This window comes from Cherax quadricarinatus, chromosome 17 (genome assembly GCF_038502225.1).
Source record: "Cherax quadricarinatus isolate ZL_2023a chromosome 17, ASM3850222v1, whole genome shotgun sequence".
NCBI lineage: Eukaryota > Metazoa > Arthropoda > Malacostraca > Decapoda > Parastacidae > Cherax > Cherax quadricarinatus.
The window spans coordinates 50,599,827-50,626,019 of NC_091308.1; the positions used below are offsets into that span (position 1 = coordinate 50,599,827).

Below are 26,193 nucleotides of genomic sequence, written 5' to 3' on the forward strand. Positions count from 1 at the left end.
GGCTGAAGAGGGTTTGTTGAGGTGGTTTGGTCATTTAGAGAGAATGGATCAAAGTAGAATGACATGGAGAGTGTATAAATCTGTAGGGGAAGGAAGATGGGGTAGGGGTCGTCCTCGAAAAGGTTAGAGGGAGGGGGTAAAGGTGGTGTTGCGGGCGACGGGTTTGGACTTCCAGCAAGCGTGCGTGAGCGTGTTAGATAAGAGTGAATGGAGACGAATGATACTTGGGACCTGACGATCTGTTGGAGTGTGAGCAGGGTAATATTTAGTGAAGGGATTCAGGGAAACCGGTTATTTTCATATAGTCGGACTTGAGTCCTGGAAATGGGAAGTACAATGCCTGCACTTTAAAGGAGGGGTTTGGGATATTGGCAGTTTGGAGGGATATGTTGTGTATCTTTATATGTATATGCTTCTAAACTGTTGTATTCTGAGCACCTCTGCAAAAGCAGTGATAATGTGTGAGTGTGGTGAAAGTGTTGAATGATGAAAGTAATTTCTTTTTGGGGATTTTCTTTCTTTTTTGGGTCACCCTGCCTCGGTGGGAGATGGCCGACTTGTTGGAAAAAAAAAAAGTGTTGAGTATACCTGGTGAAGTGTATGATAGTTATTATTGAAAGAATTAAGAGTAAGATGGAGAATAGGATAGCAGATGAACAAGGAGGCTTTAGGAAAGGTAGGGGGTGTGTGGACCAGGTGTTTACAGTGAAACATACAAGTGAACAGTATTTAGATAAGGCTTAAGAGGTTTTTTTGGCATTTATGGATTTGGAAAAGGTGTATAACAGGGTGGATAGGGGGGCAATGTGGCAGATGTATGGTATAGGAGGTAGGTTACTGAAAGCAGTGAAGAGTTTTTACGAGGATTGTGAGGCCCAAGTTAGAGTATGTAGGAAAGAGGGAGATCATTTCCCAGTAAAAGTAGGCCTTAGACAAGGATGTGTGATGTCACCGTGGTTGTTTAATATATTTATAGATGGAGTAAGAGAAGTAAATGCGAGGGTCTTGGCAAGAGGCATGGAGTTAAAAGATAAAGAATCACATATAAAGTGGGAGTTGTCACGGTTGCTCTTTGCTGATGACACTGTGCTCTTGGGAGATTTTGAAGAGAAGTTTCAGAGGTTGGTGGATGAATTTGGTAGGGTATGTAAAAGAAGAAAATTAAAGGTGAATACAGGAAAGAGTAAGGTTAAGAGGATAACAAAAAGATTAGGTGATGAAAGATTGGATATCAGATTGGAGGGAGAGAGTATGGAGGAGATGAATGTATTCAGATATTTGGGAGTGGACGTGTCAGCAGATGGGTCTATGAAAGATGAGGTGAATCATAGAATTGATGAGGGGAAAAGGGCGAGCGGTGCATTTAGGAGTCTGTGGAGACAAAGAACTTTGTCCTTGGAGGCAAAGAGGGGAATGTATGAGAGAATAGTTTTACCAACGCTCTTACATGGGTGTGAAGCATGGGTGATGAATGTTGCAGCGAGGAGAAGGCTGGAGGCTGTGAATATGTCATGTCTGAGGGCAATGTGTGGTGTGAATATAATGCAGAGAATTCGTAGTTTGGAAGTTAGGAGGAGGTGCGGGACTGCCAAAACTGTTGTCCAGAGGGCTGAGGAAGGGTTGTTGAGGTGGTTCTGACATGTAGAGAGAATGGAGCGAAACAGAATGACTTCAAAGAGTGTATCAGTCTGTAGCGGAAGGAAGGTGGGGTAGGGGTCGGCCTAGGAAAGGTTGGAGGGAGGGGGTAAAGGAGATTTTGTGTGCGAGGGGCTTGGACTTCCAGCGGGCATGCGTGAGCATGTTTGATATGAGTGAATGGAGACATAGGGTTTAATACTTGACGTGCTGTTGGAGTGTGAGCAAAGTAACATTTATGAAGGGATTCAGGGAAACCGGCAGGCCGGACTTGAGTCCTGGAGATGGGAAGTACAGTGCCTGCACTCTATAGGAGGGGTGTTAATGTTGCAGTTTAAAAACTGTAGTTTTTAAACTGCAACATTAAACACCCCTCTGGCAAGACAGTGATGGAGTGAATGATGGTGAAAGTTTTTCTTTTTCAGGCCACCCTGCCTTGGTGGGAATCGACCAGTGTGTTAATAATAAAAAAAAATCCATTTGTTCCCTAGGCTTTCTTAGCTTGTTTAACTCGCTCCAAAATTTTTTCTAATTTTCATTAAAATTTCTTGACAGCACCTCTCCCACTCTATCATCTGCTCTCCTTTTGCACTCTCTCACCACTCTCTTCACCTTTCTTTTACTCTACATATACTCTATTCTTCTTACAACACTTCTGCTTTGTAAATACCTCTCATAAGCTACCTTTTTCTCTTTTATCACACCCTTTACTTCATCATCCCACCAATCACTCCTCTTTCCTCCAGCACCCACCCTCCTATAACCACAAACTTCTGCCCCACATTCTAATACTGCATTTTTAAAATTATTCCAACCTTCTTCAATCCCCACACTACTTATACCTACACCAGCCCACCTTTCTGCCAATAGTTGCTTATATTTCATCCGAACTTCCTCCTCCCTTAGTTTATACACTTTCACCTCCCTCTTATTTGTTGTTGCCATTTTCCTCTTATCCCATCTACCTCTTATTCTAACTGTAGTTACAACCAGGTAATGATCCGATATATCAGTTGCCCCTCTATAAACATGTACATCCTGGAGCCTACCCATCAACCTTTTATCTACCAATACATAATCTAACAAACTACTTTCTTTACATGCTACATCATACCTTGTATATTTATTTATCCTCTTTTTCATAAAATATGTATTACAGGTCCACCATCACAAATCCGGCAATAAGTTATTCGGTTCCTTCAGTTATTCGGCACTAATTTTGGCTAGCATAATTTCAAATTTCCAGGTTCGCCACACCAACCTGCTGGTACTGTTTGGTGGTGCTACTTGCTGCATAAGTCATTCCAATTTCTTTTTCTCCATTTATTGTTCAACCTGCTTGCTTTTAGCCCTAGCCATGGTTCCAATGAATAAAAGAAATGCTTTTCATTATGTAAAGCACCTACACAGTTCATTATCCATTAAAGATAAGGTGGCTTTGAAGCCACTGTCAGTTGCTATGAGCTCAGTCTCATGATGCAGGAGAATATGCTTTATTATTACGCTAATATCAACACTACAGCTTATTTGCCTATCACAATTGATCTAATATGATATAATAAACAATATAAATAACATAAAACATATTAAATACTCCAGAATAAATAATATTTGGCATAACACCGAGCAGTTTGACGGAGGTATGAAGAGGTATGGTATACAAATACCATTCTCCTGTCCCTGTCTTGGGGACTTATATTAGAGAAAATGGAGTATAGCACAGGGCTAACTATGATATACACTCATACTGCACCATAAACATGATACAATAAAGTTATTTTCTCTACATAGATTATCACGCATAGCGGCATGTGTGTAGAGAACCTAGGATAACCCAATAAAAAGTCAACATGGCTTATTTTTAGTACCTGGCTTGGGTTAGCTATACATGATTTTTGGTAAATATTCGATTCCCAGCCAGGGTAGAAACATTAGGCGTGTTTCTTTACACCTGTTGTCTATGTTTACCCATCAGTAAATGGGTACCTGGGTGTTAGTCGACTAGTGTGGGTGTTATCCTGGGACACTGACCTAATTTTCTTGAAATACTCAGCATAACAAGTGCCTTTCCATACATTAGTATGTCACTGATGTCAGCTAGGCCTGTATACCTTGTACATGTACGTGTAGTAAATAATAATTATTATTATTATTATTATTATTATTATTATTATATTATTTTCTCAGTTGTTTGTTGAGTTATCTTATCGAAACTTGGGCAATGTATGATGGAAAGATACTTCTTCATGTACACCAAAAATGAAAGGAATCAGACCATAAATAGCGGAGTTCACTTCTCAGCCATTAGCGGCCGCTTAGCTGTATATTTTTGTATGGTTGTTATGGATATATTCTCATTTTTTCGGTCTCATTTGATAGAATGAAAGACGCCGGGTCACCATCTGGAGAAGACCTGGGGCGGAAGTACCGGCAAATCTCTAATGAATGAATGAATGAAGAATGAAAGATATATTACAGAAATAGATATGATATTGATTGCTTTCATGACGAAAAGTACCGTGAAATTGCGCTCACAGTAGCGAAAATGTTCTATTCTTTAGCGAAGCTCAAGAGTAAACAAATGACATCGCCGTCCAATACCTGTCCGCCTGCCAGTCTAAATTCCAGTACAGAGTCAAGAATGGCTTGACATTATTTATACAATTATTACAATAATGCAGCAGTCTGCATAACAGTAAATTTTGTATTTTTGTTAATAAAAATTCCAGATGGTAAGCAAGAGTAATATAAGAGGGGCCTGTAGCCATGACTAATGAACAGAGAAAATGTTATTTTAGTGCCAGTAATGTCTGCATTGTTTATTCTGGATCCTATTTTAAAACTGGCATCTGTTGAAATTTGTGTGAAATTGGCCAAATTGCCAATTTCTGACCACTTTATTGGGCAGTTGAAATAAGTGAATGGGCGGTTTCTTGTACTCAGTTAACAGACTAGAAGTAAATAAATTTATTCAGGTATACACAAATACAGTTACACAGATTATCATACATAGGAGTGTATGTATAGAGAACCTAGGATAACCCAGAAAAGTCAGACAAAGTGACTTATTTCCAGTACCTGGCCTGGGCTTGCCATATATGATTTTTGGTAAATATTTTTTTTTTTTTCGGTTGTTTGTTGGGCTATCTCATTGAAACTTGGGCAATGTATGATGGAAAGATGCTTCTTAACGTACAACAAAAATAAAAAAGACGGACGATAAATAAGGGAGTTAACTAATCAGGTAATACATATTTTAAGAAAAAGAGGATAAATAAGTATACAAGATATGATGTAGGGCGAAATGACAGTAGTTTGTTGGATTATGTATTGGTAGATAAAAGACTGTTGAGTAGACTTCAGGATGTACATGTTTATAGAGGGGCCACAGATATATCAGATCACTTTCTAGTTGTAGCTACACTGAGAGTAAAAGGTAGATGGGATACAAGGAGAATAGAAGCATCAGGGAAGAGAGAGGTGAAGGTTTATAAACTAAAAGAGGAGGCAGTTAGGGTAAGATATAAACAGCTATTGGAGGATAGATGGGCTAATGAGAGCATAGGAAATGGGATCGAAGAGGTATGGGGTAGGTTTAAAAATGTAGTGTTAGTGTTCAGCAGAAGTTTGTGGTTACAGGAAAGTGGGTGTGGGAGGGAAGAGGAGCGATTGGTGGAATGATGATGTAAAGAGAGTAGTAAGGGAGAAAAAGATAGCATATGAGAAGTTTTTACAAAGTAGAAGTGATGCAAGGAGGGAAGAGTATATGGAGAAAAAGAGAGAGGTTAAGAGAGTGGTGAAGCAATGTAAAAAGAGAGCAAATGAGAGAGTGGGTGAAATGTGAGATTAACAAGTTAAGGAAGCCTAGAGAACAAATGGATTTGTCAGTTAAAAATAGGAGAGGAGAGTTATTAAGTGGAGAGTTAGAGGTATTGGGAAGATGGAGGGAATATTTTGAGGAATTGTTAAATGTTGATGAAGATAGGGAAGCTGTGATTTCATGTATAGGGCAAGGAGGAATAACATCTTGTAGGAGTGAGGAAGAGCCAGTTGTGAGTGTGGGGGAAGTTCGTGAGGCAGTAGGTAAAATGAAAGGGGGTAAGGCAGCTGGGATTGATGGGATAAAGATAGAAATGTTAAAAGCAGGTGGGGATATAGTTTTGGAGTGGTTGGTGCAATTATTTAATAAATGTATGGAAGAGGGTAAGGTACCTAGGGATTGGCAGAGAGCATGCATAGTTCCTTTGTATAAAGGCAAAGGGGACAAAAGAGAGTGCAAAAATTATAGGGGAATAAGTCTGTTGAGTATACCTGGTAAAGTGTATGGTAGAGTTATTATTGAAAGAATTAAGAGTAAGACGGAGAATAGGATAGCAGATGAACAAGGAGGCTTTAGGAAAGGTAGGGGATGTGTAGACCAGGTGTTTACAGTGAAACATATAAGTGAACAGTATTTAGATAAGGCTAAAGAGGTCTTTGTGGCATTTATGGATTTGGAAAAGGCGTATGACAGGGTGGATAGGGGGGCAATGTGGCAGATGTTGCAGGTGTATGGTGTAGGAGGTAGGTTACTGAAAGCAGTGAAGAGCTTTTATGAGGATAGTGAGGCTCAAGTTAGAGTATGTAGGAAAGAGGGAAATTATTTCCCAGTAAAAGTAGGCCTTAGACAAGGATGTGTGATGTCACCGTGGTTGTTTAATATATTTATAGATGGGGTTGTAAGAGAAATGCAAGGGTCTTGGCAAGAGGTGTGGAGTTAAAAGATAAAGAATCACACATAAAGTGGGAGTTGTCACAGTTGCTCTTTGCTGATGACACTGTACTCTTGGGAGATTCTGAAGAGAAGTTGCAGAGGTTGGTGGATGAATTTGGTAGGGTGTACAAAAGAAGAAAATTAAAAGTGAATACAGGAAAGAGTAAGGTTATGAGGATAACAAAAAGATTAGGTGATGAAAGATTGGATATCAGATTGGAGGGAGAGAGTATGGAGGAGGTGAATGTATTCAGATATTTGGGAGTGGACGTGTCAGTAGATGGGTCTATGAAAGTTGAGGTGAATCATAGAATTGATGAGGGGAAAAGGGCGAGCGGTGCACTTAGGAGTCTGTGGAGACAAAGAACTTTGTCCTTGGAGGCAAAGAGGGGAATGTATGAGAGAATAGTTTTACCAACGCTCTTACATGGGTGTGAAGCATGGGTGATGAATGTTGCAGCGAGGAGAAGGCTGGAGGCAGTGGAGATGTCATGTCTGAGGGCAATGTGTGGTGTGAATATAATGCAGAGAATTCGTAGTTTGGAAGTTAGGAGGAGGTGCGGGATTACCAAAACTGTTGTCCAGAGGGCTGAGGAAGGGTTGTTGAGGTGGTTCGGACATGTAGAGAGAATGGAGCGAAACAGAGTGACTTCAAGAGTGTATAAGTCTGTAGTGGAAGGAAGGCGGGGTAGGGGTCGGCCTAGGAAAGGTTGGAGGGAGGGGGTAAAGGAGGTTTTGTGTGCGAGGGGCTTGGACTTCCAGCAGGCATGCGTGAGCGTGTTTGATAGGAGTGAATGGAGACAAATGGTTTTTAATACTTGACGTGCTGTTGGAGTGTGAGCAAAGTAACATTTATGAAGGGGTTCAGGGAAACCGGCAGGCCGGACTTGAGTCCTGGAGATGGGAAGTACAGTGCCTGCACTCTGAAGGAGGGGTGTTAATGTTGCAATTTAAAAACTGTAGTGTAAAGCACCCTTTTGGCAAGACAGTGATGGAGTGAATGATGGTGAAAGTTTTTCTTTTTCGGGCCACCCTGCCTTGGTGGGAATCGGCCAGTGTGATAAAAAAAAAAAAAAAACTTCTCAGCCATTAGCCGCTTCTTTGCAGTATATTTTCGTATGGTTTTTATGGTTGTATTCTCTTTTTTTTTGACTCATTTGATAGAATGGAAGATATATTACAGAAATAGACATGATTTTGAATGCTTTCATGACGAAAAGTACCTTGAAATTGAGCTCAAAGTTGCGGAAATGTTCGATTTTTGCCAATGTTCAATGAACTGTGTAAGTCAAGTTGGTTAATTTTATTAAGTGTATTCTAACCTAACCACTCTGTAATTCGGCACACTCAGTAATCCGGCACACTACAGGTCCCAATGATGCCGGATTTGTGATGGAGGGCCTGTACTTATTATCAAACCTCTTTCTACACATAGCTCAATTAAAGGCTCCCCATTTTCATTTACCCCTGGCACCCCAAATTTACCTACTACTCCCTCCACAACATTTTTACCCACTTTAGCATTAAAATCCCCAACCACAAGCACTCTCACACTTGGTTCAAAACTCCCTACGCATTCACTCAACATTTCCCAAAATTTCTCTCTCTCCTCTATACTTCTCTCTTCGTTAGGTGCATATACGTTTACTATAACCCACTTCTCACATCCAACCTTTATTTTACTCCACATAATCCTTGAATTAGTACATTTATAGTCCCTCTTTTCCTGCCATAGCTTATCCTTCAACATTTTTGCTACTCCTTCTTTAGCTCTAACTCTATTAGAAACCCCTGACCTAATCCCATTTATTCCTCTCCACTGAAACTCGCCCACCCCCTTGAGCTTTGTTTTACTTAAAGCCAGGATATCCACCTTCTTCTCATTCATAACATCCACAATCTTCTCTTTCGTATCATTCGCACAACATCCACGCACATTTGGACATCCCACTTTGACAATTTTCTTATTATTTTTTTTTTTTTTTCAACAAGTCGGTCGTCTCCCACCGAGGCAGGGTGACCCCAAAAAGAAAGAAAATCCCCAAAAAGAAAATACTTTGATCATCATTCAACACTTTCACCACACTCACACATTATCACTGCTTTTGCAGAGGTGCTCAGAATACAACAGTTTAGAAGCATATATGTATAAAGATACACAACATATCCCTCCAAACTGCCAATATCCCAAACCCCTCCTTTAAAGTGCAGGCATTGTACTTCCCATTTCCAGGACTCAAGTCCGACTATATGAAAATAACCGGTTTCCCTGAATCCCTTCACTAAATATTACCCTGCTCACACTCCAACAGATCGTCAGGTCCCAAGTATCATTCGTCTCCATTCACTCCTATCTAACACGCTCATGCACGCTTGCTGGAAGTCCAAGCCCCTCGCCCACAAAAACCTCCTTTACCCCCTCTTTCCAACCCTTTCGAGGACGACCCCTACCCCTCTTTCCTTCCCCTATAGATTTATATGCTTTCCATGTTATTCTACTTTGATCCATTCTCTCTAAATGACAAAACCACCTCAACAACCCCTCTTCTACCCTCTGACTAATGTTTTTATTAACTCCACACCTTCTCCTAATTTCCACACACTGAATTTTCTGCATAATATTTACACCACACATTGCCCTTAGACAGGACATCTCCACTGCCTCCAACCGTCTCCTCGCTGCTGCATTTACCACCCAAGCTTCACATCCATATAAGAGTGTTGGTACTACTATACTTTCATACATTCCCTTCATTGCCTCTATAGATAACGTTTTTTGACTCCACATATACCTCAACGCACCACTCACCTTTTTTCCCTCATCATTTCTATAATTAACCTCATCCTTCATAAATCCATCCGCCAACACGTCAACTCCCAAGTATCTGAAAACATTCACTTCTTCCATACTCCTCCCCAATTTGATATCCAATTTTTCTTTATCTAAATCATTTGATACCCTCATCACCTTACTCTTTTCTATGTTCACTTTCAACTTTCTACCTTTACACACATTCTCAAACTCATCCACTAACCTTTGCAATTTTTCTTTAGAATCTCCCATAAGCACAGTATCATCAGCAAAAAGTAACTGTGTCAATTCCCATTTTGAATTTGATTCCCCATAATTTAATCCCACCCCTCTCCCGAACACCCTAGCATTTACTTCTTTTACAACCCCATCTTAAATATATTAAACAACCATGGTGACATTACACATCCCTGTCTAAGACCTACTTTTACCGGGAAGTATTCTCCCTCTCTTCTACACACCCTAACCTGAGCCTCACTATCCTCATAAAAGCTCTTTACAGCATTTAGTAACTTACCACCTATTCCATATACTTGCAACATCTGCCACATTGCTCCTCTATCCACTCTATCATATGCCTTTTCTAAATCCATAAATGCAATAAAAACTTCCCTACCTTTATCTAAATACTGTTTACGTATATGCTTCAATGTAAACACTTGATCTACATATCCCCTACCCACTCTGAAACCTCCTTGCTCATCCGCAATCCTACATTCTGTCTTACCTCTAATTCTTTCAATTATAACTCTACCGTATACTTTTCCTGGTATACTCAGTAAACTTATTCCTCTATAATTTTTACAATCTCTTTTGTCCCCTTTCCCTTTATATAAAGGGACTATACATGCTCTCCGCCAATCCCTAGGTACCTTCCCCTCTTTCATACATTTATTAAACAAAAGTACCAACCACTCCAACACTATATCCCCCCCTGCTTTTAACATTTCTGTCATGATCCCATCAGTTCCAGCTGCTTTACCCCCTTTCATTCTACGTAATGCCTCATGTACCTCCACCACACTTACATTAATGTTATTATTAATATTATTATTAATTTAGGGAACTGGAGCACAGAACCAATTCCTAGATCAAGAGCCCCTCACCAGCATCAAGGAACCTTGATGCTGGTGAGGGGCTCTTGATCTAGGGAATTGGAGCTGTGCTCTAATTACCTAAATTAATAATAATAACAATGATAATAATAATTATTATTATTATTATTATAATAACGAATGCCGCCAACTCAATGCACTGTTTACCTAGCTGTGGGAGCAGTTCTCTCCTGCTTTGCTTACATTTTTGACAATCATTTGGCCAAATTTCTAAGCATGGGTCCTAAGAAAGTAAGTATAAAGGACAGTGCTGAGAAGAAAAAGAGAATGATTTCAATGGAATTAAAGCATAAAATCATAGATAAACAAGCGAGGGATCCAGGTTTTGGGTTGAGGGGGAAGCAGGGGGAACTGGCTCGTAACTCAAAGCAAAAAATCGACCCAGGGATGGCTCATATCTCAAAAAATGCGTACGTTGGGACACTTATAAGTCAAGGTTCCACTGTTTGCATTTTTAACCCTTTCAGGGTCCAGAGGCCGAATTTCAAAGTGCGCACCAGTGTCCAAGAATTTTCAAAAAATAATTTTGTTTTTTTTTCTTATGAAATGGTAGAGAATCTTTTCCTGAAGGTAATAAAACAAATAGTACGAAATTTGATGGAAAATTGACGAAATTATACTCTTGCGAATTTTGATGTGTCAGCGATATTTACGCATTGGCGATTTTGCTGGCTTTGACTCCCATTTTAGGCCAATTACCTTATTCCTGTCGACCAAATTCTTAGCTATTTCACTAATATCACTTCTATTCTATCAACTGAGCACAAGAAATCGCCAACTCAACTGCTTCAACTACAAAATTAAGTGAGTGGAAATTTGTAATTTGGCCAGTTCAAAATGTTCCAGTTTCAAAACAGGGTCCAGAATAAACTGCAGGCATTCCTAGCACTAAACTAACATTCCCTCTATTCATTAGTTATGTTTTCTGGCGTTACAAATGAATTCCATTTTGTTTTTTAATTCACATAATGAATTTTTATTCAAACCAAAAAAATAGAAGATTTACTGTAATGCAATATTGTAATAATTGTATAAATAATATCAGCACATTTGTGAACGTATATTAGATCCACCAGCTGGCGTGTATTAGACGTGTGAGGTCATTTGTTTACTCTCGAACTTCGGTAAAAATTTAACATTTTCGCTACTTTGAGCTCAGTTTCAAGCCATTTTCAGTACTAAAACCAATCAAAATCATCTCTATTTCTGTAATATATCTTCCATTCTATCAAATGAGACCAAGAAATCGCAAATACAACTATAAAAACATACGAAAAAACACTGCAAAGTTGCTGTTTTAACCCTTTGAGGGTCGCCAGGCCCTCTCAGAGACTTGTTCTCAGGGTCACCAAAAATTAAAAAAAAAAAAATTAGTGTTTCATATGAAAAGATAGAGAATCTTTTCCCAATCATAATGATACCAAAAGTATGAAATTTGATGGAAAACTTACGGAATTATGCTCTCGCAAAGTTAGCGGTCTCGACGATGTTTATGCATCGGCGATTTTGCCCACTTTGAGCCCTATTTTCGGCCAATTCCAGTGTACTAGTTGACAAAAATCATAACTATTTCGCTAGAACTCCATTTTTTCTATCGAATGAGTACAAGAAACCACCCATTTACCGATTTCAACTATCCAATAAAGTGGTCAGAATTTAGCAATTTTGCCAATTTCACACAAATTTCAAAAGATGCCAATTTTCAAATAGGGTCCAGAATAAACAAGAAAGACATTACTGGCACTAAAATAACATTTCCTCTGTTCATTAGTCACGTCTCTAGGCCCTTCATACATTTCTTTTGCTTTCCACTTTGATTTTTTATTCTCGCAAAAATAATATGATTTACTGTTATGTAGACTACTGCATTAGTGTAGAAATGGTATAAATAATATCGGCGCACTTGTGAAAGATTATTAGACTCGCCAGTTGACGTGTGTTGGACGCTTGGCATGATTTATTTACTTTTGAACTTTGGTAAAAATCAAACCTTTCTGCTACCTTGAGCTCAATTTCAAGGTACTTTTCATTGTAAAACCAGTCAAAATCATCTCAATTTCTGTAATATGTCTTCCATTCTATACAATGAGACCAGGAAAACTAGAATACAACAATAAATACCTGGAGTTTACCTGGAGAGAGTTCCGGGGGTCAACGCCCCCGCGGCCCGGTCTAAGACCAGGCCGCCTGGTGGATCAGAGCCTGATCAACCAGGCTGTTACTGCTGGCTGCACGCAAACCAACATACAAGCCACAGCCTGGCTTGTCAGGAACCGACTTTAGGTGCTTGTCCAGTGCCAGCTTGAAGACTGCCGGGGGTCTGTTGGTAATCCCCCTTATGTATGCTGGGAGGCAGTTGAACAGTCTCGGGCCCCTGACACTTATTGTATGGTCTCTTAACGTGCTAGTGACACGCCTGCTTTTCATTGGGGGGACGTTGCATCGTCTGCCAAGTCTTTTGCTTTCGTAGTGAGTGATTTTCGTGTGCAAGTTCGGTACTAGTCCCTCTAGGATTTTCCAGATGTATATAATCATGTATCTCTCCCGCCTGCGTTCCAGGGAATACAGGTTTATTAACCTCAAGCGCTCCCAGTAATTGAGGTGTTTTATCTCCGTTATGTGCGCCGTGAAGGTTCTCTGTACATTTTCTAGGTCAGCAATTTCACCATACAAAAATACAGTGCAAAGTCGCTGTTTTAAACCAAAAACACAAAGTTTTTTTTTTTTTCTCATTGTGCACTGTGTGCTGCAGGATTTTTTTTACACTGCGCACACTGACCACATAGACCCATTCTTTCATATATAGGCCTAGCAGCTTTCTCTTGCTAGATTTGAGGGCACTAGAATTTATGTGTACTAGTAGGTCAAAAACCCTGGCGCGTAAGCTGTACTAGTACGGCCGAAACCCCGAAAGGGTTAATTGAAAATTACGGTCTCAGTTTTTTTCTCTCATTATGCACTGTGTGCTGCAGGATTTGTTTTATGTGATGCACACATACCACATAGATGTATTTTCTCATATCTAGGCCCAAATTTACCGCTCACAGCTTATCAGAGTGAGCTGAGCTCATGGCGTAGATCTACGGTTTGGGCCCTCAGTGTAAAACAGTAGATCTACGACACGGACCCTGAAAGGGTTAAAGCTATTCCCCCCCCCCCCCCACTACTCATACCTGCCCTATTCCACCTTTCTGCCAGTAGTTGTTTATATCTCGCCCTATACACCTTCACCTCTCTCTTACTTGCTGTTGCCATTTTTCTTTTGTCCCTTCTACCTCTTACTCTAACTGTAGCTACAACTGAATACATGTATATTTTTATATATTTATTTATTTAATTTATATATTTATTTAACCTAGGATAAGTCAAACTTTGTACACAGTTTCCAACCTGGCATAGTTAATTTTGGCAAAATAATTTTTTTTTTTTGTACGTTTCAAGACCTTAACCCAATTTTTGTCATTAGTTATTTATTCAACATATTGCATTTTCACTAAATACAGTGTCTCGCTCATACTCCTACCAATCATTATTTAAACTTTGTTTTCTTCTCATCACTTTTCTCTTTTCTATGCTTGCTTTTAATTTCCTTCTTTTAAACACTCCACCAAACTACCCTCCAACCCTTGCAACTTGCATTTGGAATCTCCCAAAAGAAGTATTCTTGGCAAAGAATAATTGACAATTCCCATTTCATATCAGACTATCTTTATATCCTACACTTCTCCCCAACACCACTATGTATATATTGAACCACTATGGTGACAATACACATCCCTGTCCTGGTCCTACTTTTTTCCTTTAACCCTTAAATTGTCCACACTTAGATCTACGTTCACGTGCAGGGGGCTCTGAACATAGATCAACGTTTTATTTTTCATAACTTCAAATTTGGTGCGATAGGCCTGAGTCACCTAGATAAAAAAGAATGGGTCTGTGCACTCAGTGTGAACAGTATGGAAAAAAAAACGGGGACTACTTAGTACCTTGTGGGAGCACTAGTTCAATTGAGTGCCATGTAGAGCAGATAGCCTGGCAAACACCAGGGATTCACCGATGTCATGTCATATTAACACTCACATTTTAAGAGGAAAGTAAACATAGGTTAGATAAATGCATGAGTGGGTGTGAGTTAGGCCTGACTAGCTTGTGCTACTAGGTCAGATGTCATGCTCCTTCCTTCAGTGGCTGTGACCTGACTTGGTGGGTCATTGGTCTAAGCAGGGGGGGTGACATGGGCCTGCCTTGCATGGGCCAGTAGGCCTGTTGCAGTGTTCCTTCTTTCTTATGTTCTAATGTATTTGGCTAGTTTTGGCTGTCTCTATATTTGTCTGTCTATATCTCTGTCTCTCTCTCTCTCACATGTACTCATAAGTACAGTTATTATACATAATGTAAATTACTTAGGATAACCCAAAAATTCCAGGCCAAGTGCTATACAGTGTTTGTAGATATAAGACATAAATAAACATGCCCACACACGGAAGACAGAAAGACAGATGAGCAGAGCTATGCAGAGACAGATACAGACAGAGATGTACAGATAGGCAGACAGACAGACAGGCACAGACAGGCAGACAGATAGACAGGCGGACAGACAGACTGACAGACACAGACATACAGAGACATGTTTGTGTGCAAGAGTAAAAACATATAAAGGCAAGGTTCCCTCCAGCAGCGCACATTCATCAAATGTCACTTGTTATCTGACGCTTGTCATAACACCATTCTTCAAGATAAGCTGAGCTAGACAGACAGATAAGTGGAGCTAGGCAGACAGATGTACAGACAGACAGATACAGGTACAGATAGGCAGACTGACAGATATACAAAGACATGTTTGTATGCAAGAGTAAAAACATATAAAGGCAATAACACCATTCTTCAAGGAGTTTCATACTCCCTGTCTAAAACATTGCTGGGACCTATAAATACTTTGTATATATTTCTAGACAATAGTCAGTGACTTAAGGCAAGTGAAAATGTTCACCAGTCAGTGTGATTGTTGCTATTTGAGTACTATTTCAGTACATAATATTAGTGTCAGAGCAAAGATTGGCTATGAAATCACAAGAACTATTATAAATTGTAATTATCAGAACATAAAAATTATATAAACTAAAATAAAAACATGGAAAAAAGGTAAATAGGCAACACTTCTGCATGCGGCAGGACTGGATGTTGCCGTCAGGTGAGCATCCAGAGCCAACTTCATAGTCTTATATCTCAGTAAGTACTGGTCCTAAAAATTTTTTTGGGTCTTATGCCACAAAGAAAATTTCCCTCTTTAATTTAAAAAAAAAAACAAAAATTATTTTTCAAAATCGGAGCGCCACGCAGGTGAACGTAGATCTACGTTTGGACAGTTTAAGAGTTAACATTGATAGTCTTCCACTGAGGACAGGTCACCCCACACCCTAAAAAAAGAATAAACACTCATCATTACTCACTCCATTGCTGTCTTGCTAGAGGCATGCTGATAATACAGTTCCAAAACTGCAAAATATCCCCACGTTTCCTTCAGAGTGCAGGCACCTCTAGGACTCAGGTCTGGCTAACCAGTATCCCTGAATCCCTTCATTAATGTTACTTTGCTTACGTTCCAACAGCACATCGTCATAAAAACCACTTACGTCCACTCACTCTTATCTAACAGTCACATACACTTGCTGGATGTCTAAGCCCCTTGCACCCAAAACCTCCTTCACCCTCTTCCTTCAACCTTTCCTAAGACAACCCTTACCCTGCCTTCCCTGTACAGATTTATACACCAAGTCTTCCTAATTAGTCTTATTATTGTTGGAAAATAGTCCCCTTCTCTCCTACAAATGCCAAAGTTTTTAAATTTCCTTTGTCATTATCTTCTTGTAAAAATGAGTTGTGTAATTTTATGGTGGTTAATAAATATTTCTCCAGCTTTCCTTAATACATTATTCCTTTTTATAAGGTTTTTGGTAAGTGTTGACAATCTTAATTTATTTTATTGTGTTTAAAGCCTAACAAGTAATTTTATATAATTTGTGTAATGGAATTTTCAGTGTTGATAGTTTTAGAATATGTGAAGTGACTGTGTATTTTGCTACAGGTTGCAGAGCGGGCACTCTATTTCTGGAACAACGAGTACATCATGAGCCTAATAGAGGAAAATTCTAATGTGATCCTTCCTATAATGTTTCCAGCACTCTACAGAATTAGCAAGGTTGGTAGATTCTGAGCTTTTGTCTGAGTATTGTTCTTGGTCTACCTTATAAATTAATAAGAAATTATTCCTCCCCTCCCCCTCCCTCATCTGTGCATTCACTCCAGAATACCTGTGTAAAACCTTTGGCTCTATCCCTGGTGCCAAGTTCCTTGTCTGAGCTCTCCTCTCACTGACACATCTCATTTCTAACTCAAAAAATCTTCCAGTAGGGTAAAGATTGCTAAGGACACATCCCTTTATGCATACTGCAGGATTACAGGTGTAGTGTTGAGTGGGAAGAACATTAGTATAGGTCATTTGTAGTGATTATTTGTTAGCAATGTGAAGATGGACATGTTTTAAACCTTTTATTGTAATGTGGCTCATTTAATCTAGTACTTTTAAGGGTTTCCAGCAATGTACAAGTTTTGTAAGGGAAGGGTTTCCAGCAATGTACAAGTTTTGTAAGGGAAAGGGTCTCCAGCAATGTACAAGTTTTGTAAGAGAAAGGGTCTCCAGCAATGTACAAGTTTTGTAAGAGAAAGGGTCTCCAGCAATGTACAAGTTTTGTAAGAGAAAGGGTCTCCAGCAATGTACAAGTTTTGTAAGAGAAAGGGTCTCCAGCAATGTACAAGTTTTGTAAGAGAAAGGGTTTCCACATGTATGGGCATTGTAGACTTCCCTGCTATGAAAATATGGGGAATTGTCCTTAAATATTTTTGAAAAAAAAAAAAATAATAATATAAAAGGAATTGGTAGATGCAATGATTCTGTATCTTTATTAATAACAATGAAAAGGGGAAAAATTGCTATATTTTATTTTTTATTAACACATCGGCCGATTCCCACCAAGGTAGGGTGGCCCGAAAAAGAAAACTTTCATCATCATTCACTCCATCACTGTCTTGCCAGAAGGGTGCTTTACACTACAGTTATAAAACTGCAACATTAACACCCCTCCTTCAGAGTGTAGACACTGTACTTCCCATCTCCAGGACTCAAGTCCGGCCTGCCGGTTTCCCTGAATCCCTTTATAAATGTTACTTTGCTCACCCTCTAACAGCACGTCGAGTATTAAAAACCATTTGTCTCCATTCACTCCTATCAAATACGCTCGTGCAAGCTTGCTGGAAGTCCAAGCCCCTCGCACACAAAACCTCCTTTACCCCCTCCCTCCAACCTTTCCTAGGCTGACCCCTACCCCGCTTTCCCTCCACTACAGATTTATACACTCTCGAAGTCATTCTGTTTTTTTCCATTCTCTTTACATGTCCGAACCACCTCAACAACCCCTCCTCAGCCCTCTGGATAATAGTTTTGGTAATCCCACACCTCCTAATTTCCGAACTACGAATTCTCTGCATTATATTCACACCACACATTGCCCTCAGACATGACATCTCCACTGCCTCCAGCCTTCTCCTCGTTGCAACATTCATCACCCATGCTTCACACCCATACAAGAGTGTTGGTACAACTATGCTCTCATACATTCCCCTTTTTGCTTCCACGGACAAAGTTCTTTGTCTCCACAGACTCCTAAGTGCACCACTCACCCTTTTCTCCTCATCAATTCTGTGATTCACCGCATTCTTCATAGACCCATCTGCTGACACGTCCACTCCTAAATATATGAATACATTCAACTCCTCCATACTCTCTCCCTCCAATCTTATATCCAGTCTTTCGTCACCTTTTTGTTATCCTCATAACCTTACTCTTTCCTATATTCACTTTTAATTTTCTTCTTTTACATACCCTACCAAATTCATGCACCAACCTCTGCAACTTCTCTTCAGAATCTCCCAAAAGCACAATGTCATCAGCAAAGAGCAACTATGACAACTCCCACTTTGTGTTTGATTCTTTATTTTTTAGCTCCACACCTCTTGCCAAGACCCTAGCATTCACTTTTCTTACAACCCCATCTATAAATATATTGAACAACCACAGTGACATCACACATCCTTGTCTAAGGCCTACTTTTACTAGGAAATAATCTCCCTCTCTCCTACATACTCTAATCTGAGCCTCACTATCCTCATAAAAACTCTTCACTGCTTTCAGTAACCTACCTCCTATACCATACACCTGCAACATCTGCCACATTGCCCCCCCTATCCACCCTGTCATATGCCTTTTCTAAATCCATAAATGCCACAAAAACCTCTTTACCCTTATCTAAATACTGTTCACCTATATGTTTCACTGTAAACACCTGGTCCACACACCCCCTACCTTTCCTAAAGCCTCCTTGTTCATCTGCTATCTTACTCTCTGTCTTACTCTTAATTCTTTCAATAATTACTCTACCATACACTTTACCAGATGTACTCAACAAACTTATTCCCCTATAATTTTTGCACTCTTTCATCCACTTTGCCTTTATACAAAGGAACTATGCATGCTCTCTGCCAATCCCTAGGTACCTTACCCTCTTCCATACATTTATTAAATAATAGCACCAACCACTCCAAAACTATATCCCCCACCTGCTTTTAACATTTCTATCTATCCCATCAATCCCAGCTGTCCTACCCCCTTTCATTCTACCCACTGCCTCTCAAACTTCTCCCACACTCACAACTGGCTTTTCCTCACTCCTACAAGATGTTATTCCTCCTTGCCCTATACACGAAATCACAGCTTCCCTATCTTCATCAACATTTAACACTTCCTCAGAATATTCCCTCCAACTTCCCGATACCTCTAACTCTTCATTTAATAACTCTCCTCTCCTATTTTTAACTGAAAGAAAATTTAAACTGTATAAAGCACACTTCTGTGTAAGGTTTGCCAATGACACATGCATGCCAAATATGGCAGGACTGAGATGTAATGATGGTCTTCCCAGTGATATGATCTGGACTTATAATGACCTGATATTGATATCATAAGGCAGGAGTGCCTCAAATTTGGCACACAAGCTGTTAAGGAGGTTGCAGTACTGCTGCTGTAAATGGTATTTGGAACCTCCACCGAAGATGGTATATGGAACTCCGCATGAAGATGATACACCATCCCAGTAGACTTTGATGTAGATTGGTAGATATGTTAACACTGTTCCACATAAAATCAATGTGATGGACCACTTCACAGTAGCATAAACCACAAAGTTAGCTCATTTTCAACCTTAATACTTTGTTGATCCAAGCCGAATTTTTTGGGTTATGAGGAGAAATGGGTATGATACCAAAAAGACAATTTTTTAAATAATGGCTAAAATTTCTAAAGAGAGTGAGTACTAGACTACATTATGAATCGCAATGAAATCAATGCTGGTAGCCAAGTAGATACAAATAAAATGTTAAAAAACCTTAACAAATAAAAGTATCCAACAAGGATAGTGGTACTTAAGTTGTGAGTACGGTGGAGTGTGGAGTTAACTAGCCCAAGGCAAGGTTCACAAGTGAAAAAAAATAGGAAAGAAATGGAAGACATACCTTAACATCAGTAGGTGAATCACCTCCATAAGTTACAGACCTGGATCATTGGTGTGTCTTCTCTCTCTCTCTCTCTCTCTCTCTCTCTCTGTCTCTCTCTCTCTCTGTCTCTCTCTGTCTCTCTGTCTCTCTGTCTCTCTGTCTCTCTCTCTCTCTCTCTGTCTCTGTCTCTGTCTCTCTCTCTCTCTGTCTCTGTCTCTCTCTCTCTCTCTCTCTCTCTCTCTCTCTGTCTCTCTCTGTGTCTCTCTGTCTCTGTCTGTCTCTCTGTCTCTCTGTCTCTGTCTCTCTGTCTCTCTCTCTCTCTCTGTCTCTCTCTCTGTGTCTCTCTGTCTGTCTCTCTGTCTCTCTGTCTCTCTCTCTCTGTCTCTCTCTCTCTGTCTCTCTCTCTGTCTCTCTCTCTGTCTCTCTCTCTCTCTGTGTCTCTCTCTCTCTGTCTCTCTCTCTCTCTCTCTGTCTCTCTCTCTCTCTGTCTCTGTCTCTCTCTGTCTTTTTTTTTTTTTTTTTACACAGGGTTTGACAAGGTTAAGGATCCCTAACTTTATTGACAAGCTATTTACAGGTTAAGGATTCCTAACTTTATTGGCAAGCTAAGAGCTGTTACCTACATCAGCTCATTTGAAAGCATTTTTATTGTTATGAGACATACAAGTAGGGAACAGGATGAAGTTGGAGCCATCTGTGGGCCAGCATTTTCATTTGATCAACTGACTTTATCTCGTTGACATCATTATGCTGTACAAATGTGTTCCATACTCGAGTCATCCTGGGTATGTATGATCTCAAATGGAGTGATGTTCTGGAGAAGGGTACAGCCAGAGTGAAGTTGCTGCTTTCTGCCCGTCCTTGTGGCATAAAAGCTTGTTTCACGCTGTCCTCAAGTGGATCCAAGTGTGGTATTTTGACAATATTGGCCTTGTACATAACAGTAAGGGCCACCCACTATCCCTCCTATGTTGAAGGCTCTGCTGAAATGACAGATCTATCCAGGATGGGTCCAGGCGAGAGATGAGACGTCTTGCTCTGTTCTCTACTCTGTCAAGCAGTCGAGATGAGAGGGGGCAGGCAAACCAAGAAAGTGGAGCATACTCAAGGTGTGAGCGTACTTGTGCCTCGTACAGGATCTTGCAACCCCTACTGTCAAGCAGATGCAAGATACGGCGAAGTGCTGTAAGCTTCCTGACTGCCTTGTTTACAAGATTTACAACGTGGTTCTTCATGATTAGTTTGGAGTCAAATTTCACCCCATGGATATCAACATCTTCTCCAGGTGCCAACACCTTCCCATTCTTCCTTACTACTGCACCAGCATTACCATCAGGGTGCCTAGAGACCATCATTTGCATTTTCTCAGGTGCAAATGTTACTTGCCATCTATTTCCCCAAGCTGATATAGCTCTCAGCTGGTGATTGATGTAGCTTAGAGCAGCTGGCATTTCTTCTCTTGGATAAGTGAATGTCAGTGTACAGTTGTCTGCATATGCATGTGATTCTGGGATGAGATGAAGAAGGTCATTGAAGTAGACATTCCATAACAGTGGTCCCAGCACGCTACCTTGTGGAACACTTGCCCCAATAGGATGTCTTGCTGATTCCGTTCCATTGAGAACTACACTTAGAGATCTACCATGAAGGTAATCACTGAGGAGACATAGCGTAGAGCCTGCAATTCCCAGTGCTTGAAGTTTTGCTAAGAGGCCCTGGTGCCACACCCGGTCGAAAGCTCCAGCAATGTCCAGTGCTACCACACAGCTGACTTTGGATTCATCCAGTGACTGGTGCCACTTAGTGGATAGGTTTAACAACAGATCAGCAGCAGAGTAACCTTTCCTGAAACCATATTGACGATCACAAAGTAGTGAGTTGTAGTCAAAAAAAAATGTCATTTGTCTTGAGATTATTGTCTCAAGGATCTTACCAGTGAATGATAGGAGTGACACTGGTCTGTAGTTGCTGATTTCTGCTCTGCTCTTCTTTTTGTGAACAGGGACTACATTTGCCTCTTTCCATAGAGAGGGCCATTTACACTGTACTAGGCAGTGCTGAAAGATGCGAGTTAGAGGTGCTGCTAGCTGGTCTGCACATCTTCTCAACAATCTTGGGCTCAACTTGTCTGGGCCCACAGCCTTTTCTTCGTCAAGTGATTTAAGAAGGAAATGCACCTCCTCCTGCCTTATTGTCACCACTGAGTTTTGACACAGTTCTTGCAGTTAGCCAAGGAGGGTCCCTTGCTGGATCAGGAACTTGCATTTTGGTAGCAAAGTGCTCAGCAAAGAGGTCTGCCTTCTCTTGACTACTAGTAGAGGTGGTCCCATCCTATCGATTTAGAGGTGGAATGAGCTCATCAGGCAGATAACCTTGTCTGTCCTTGACCAGGGACCACCAGGTTTTGGAGCCTACCCTACCTGATGCTAGCTTTCTTTTAGTGTCCACCTCCCATTTAGCAATGGCCCACTTTTGAACATCACCCATATGCCTACAGGCTTGCATGTGCAAGTTCCTGTTATAGGTGGTAGGATGTCTCTTATACCTTCGCCATGCTTTGTACTTAGCAGTAGCAGCCTCTCTACAACGAAAGCCAAACCAAGGCTGATCTGTAGGCTTTGTCACATATTGCCGGTGAGGAATGTGTTCTTGTTGTAGATTAAGGATGTGTCCAGTGAAGGCTTTCACTTGGTTGTCAACATCCCCTTGGAGAAGAGCATTCCAGTCGGTGGTGGCGAGCTCTCTCCCTCTCTCTCTCTCTCCCTCTCCCTCTCTCTCTCCCTCTCCCTCTCTCTCTCCCTCTCTCTCTCTCTCTCTCTCTCTCTCTCTCTCTCTCTCTCTCTCTCTCTCTCTTTCTTTCTCTCTCTCTCCCTCTCTCTCTCTCCTCTCTCTCTCTCTCTCTCTCTCTCTCCTCTCTCTCTCTCTCTCTCTCTCTCCCCTCTCCCCGTCTCTACTCCCCTCTCTCCTCTCTCCTCTCCCTCTCTCCCTCTCTCCCCTCTCTCTCTCCCTCCCTCTCTCCTCTCCCCCCTCTCCTCTCCCTCCTCCCTCCTCCCCTCTCCCTCCCCCTCTCCTCCCCTCTCCCTTCCCTCCCTCCCCTCCCTCCTCCCCTCCCTCTCCTCCCTCCCTCTCCCCTCCTCTCCCTCCCTCCCTCCTCTCCCCTCCTCCTCTCCTCCCCTCCCCTCTCCCTCCCTCTCTCCCTCCTCTCTCTCTCCTCCTCCCTCCTCCCCTCCCTCCCCTCCTCCCTCCCTCCTCCCTCTCCCCTCCCTCCCTCTCTCCCTCCCTCCTCCCTCCCTCCCCTCCCTCCCTCTCCCTCCCTCCCTCCCTCCCTCCCTCTCCCTCCCTCCCCTCCCTCCTCCCTCCCTCCCTCCCTCCTCTCCCTCCCTCTCTCTCCCTCCTCTCTCCTCTCCTCCCTCCTCCTTCCCTCTCTCTCCCTCCCTCCTCCCTCCTCCTCCCTCCTCCCTCCCTCCTCCCTCCCTCCTCTCCCCTCCCTCCCTCTCCTCCCTCCCCTCCCCTCCCTCCCTCTCCTCCTCCCTCTCTCCCTCCCCTCCTCTCCTCCCTCTCCCTCCCCTCCCTCCCCTCCCTCCTCCCTCCCTCTCTCTCCCTCTCTCCCTCTCTCCCTCACTCTCTCACTCCCTCTCCCCTCCCTCCCCTCCCCTCCCTCCTCCCTCCCTCCCTCCCTCCCTCCCCTCCCCTCTCCCTCCCTCCCTCCCTCCCTCTCCCTCCCCTCCCTCTCTCTCCCTCCCTCTCTCTCTCTCTCCCTCTCTCTCTCTCCTCTCTCCCCTCCCTCTCCCTCTCTCTCTCCCTCCCTCTCTCTCTCTCTCTCTCTCTCTCTCTCTCTCTCTCGCTCTCCCTCTCATTCATTCATGCATTTTATCTCATTTACTCACCTCTCACCCTATATTAGGACTACAAATATTTCAAGGCAAATAATGAGTGACTTGTATATTCATTTTATCACTCTGGAATGCTTTAAATGTTGTTGTATGTAGTAGGTATGACCCACTCGTGTCATACCTACCACACCTGATTTCTTACAATAAATACTACTCGTCTCACCCTACATTAAGACAACAGATATTTTTAAGTAATGAGTGAACTGTATACAGACTCTACCTTATGAACATTTGGATATATGAACAGACTGCCATGTTTCATTCGCAGTATTTCCGCAAATCCGAATTTTGAGTTGTGCATCTTCTGCGTAGTACAACGTTTTACCGCACCCCACGCTGGCCAGCACCAAAGTCAATCTAGCCGACTATTGAAGATTTGATGGAACTGAAAGAGATGCAGTGTAAGGATGAGCAAGGGGAGCAAGATGAATCAAGATGAAGGCATTTTCTCTTATAGAGAGAGGTTTCCATATGTTTGAGCTTCAGGACCCCAGTATCGAGAGATTCTCAAAGGTTTCAACTTGTGTCAACAATTCTATCTTATGCTACCGTCTTATATATAATGAGAAGAGAAAAATGGTACAGACTTCCCTAGACAAATTTTTCATACCAGTGCCTTTTACCTGAAGAGCCTCTTCAGATGTTGAAGAAACCCAGGCTTACAAAACCCTGATTGACAAAGCACTTAATGATGAAGTGTATGAGGTTGACGACACTCTCCCTCAGTTGCTCCATACAACCTACGATCTTCCTCTCATCCATCACTTCAAGTTTATTGTACCAATTAAAAAGGTAAGTTTTTATTACAGTATTTATTAATAAAATATGCATTAGTATTTAATACCATACATTACTGATACTGTACAGTATTGTATTTAAGTTTTCATTGAACAACGGTGTAGAGAGATAGTAATAATAATGATGAAATATTAAAAACAATAATTAATAATCATAACAATAGAAAAATGGCAAAATAACTTAAAAGCAATTCAAGATACGAACAGCCTTCTGGAACGCAACTTGGGAGGGGGGGGGGCGTCTATACACATTTTATCGCTCTGGGATGCTTTAAATGTCGTCGTATATTAATTGTGGTTGGGGGGGCCTGGTTGGCTACCATATTTACCACACCTGATTTCTTATAATAAATACTACTCATCTCGCTCTACATTAACACTAAAATATTTTAAGGTAAGTAATGAGTGTACTGTGTGTGTTTTACTTTTTTATTGTTTTTTAATGCCTAGTTCTATTGCTGACTTAATATATGTTAGTGTAAACTTGTTATCTAGTAATTATATGCATTTATAAGTGGGAGAAAGAGGCATTCCACTTAACAGCGATTTCTGCTTTACGGCTGTAGCCTGGAACCTAACCTGCCGTATAAGTGGGACCCTACTGATGTGTGTGTGTATGTGTGTGTGTGTGTATATATATATTATATATATATATATATATATATATATCAACAAGTGGCCGTCTCCCACCGAGGCAGGGTGACCCAAAAAGAAAAAAGAAAATCCCCAAAAAGAAAATACTTTCATCATCATTCAACACTTTCACCACACTCGCTTTTACATTATCACTGTTTTTGCAGAGGTGCTCAGAATACAACAGTCTAGAAGCATACACATATAAAGATACACAACATATCCCTCCAAACTGCCAATATCCCAAACCCCTCCTTTAAAGTGCAGGCATTGTACTTCCCATTTCCAGGACTCAAGTCCGACTATATGAAAATAACCGGTTTCCCTGAATCCCTTCACTAAATATTATCCCTGCTACACCTCCAACAGATCGTCAGGTCCCAAGTACCATTCGTCTCCATTCACTCCTATCTAACACGCCTCAGCGCCTTACTTTGCTGGAAGTCCAAGCCCCTTACCCACAAAACCTCCTTTACCCCCTCTCTCCAACCCTTTCGAGGACTGACCCCTACCCCTCATTCCTTCCCCTATAGATTTATATGCTTTCCATGTCATTCTACTTTGATCCATTCTCTCTAAATGACCAAACCACCTCAACAACCCCTCTTCTGCCCTCTGACTAATACTTTTATTAACTCCACCATTCTCCTAATTTCCACACTCCGAATTTTCTGCAATAATTTTATTTACACATTGCCCTTAACCCTTTCAGGGTCCAAGGCCAAAATCTGAAGTCACGCACCAGTGTCCAAGAAATTTTGAAAAAAAAAAAATTATTTTTTCTTACAGAATTTTTGTGAAGGTAATAAAACAAAAAAATTAGAATCTGATCAGTACTTACCGAGATACAGTGCCAAGAAGTTTATAGAAAATGATGTGGTGGTGGCAACATCGGCCAGAATTCCACATACGCGTATTATATTATTTTTGTTGTTTTAGTTGTTTTTTC

The 26,193-nt window shown here is 41.2% G+C and overlaps 1 protein-coding gene across 1 annotated transcript in view; it reads left to right on the forward strand.

The window, feature by feature from the left end:
- The window catches only part of wdb (serine/threonine-protein phosphatase regulatory subunit widerborst), a gene marked incomplete at its 3' end in the record, with an annotated part of 203,504 nt that extends 186,990 nt beyond the window's left edge, over positions 1–16,514 (forward strand). Inside the window, 1 exon segment of the mRNA XM_070085990.1 lies at positions 16,401–16,514. Coding sequence (XP_069942091.1) covers positions 16,401–16,514 — 114 coding nt within the window.
- Between the last annotated feature and the right edge of the window lie 9,679 nt (positions 16,515–26,193).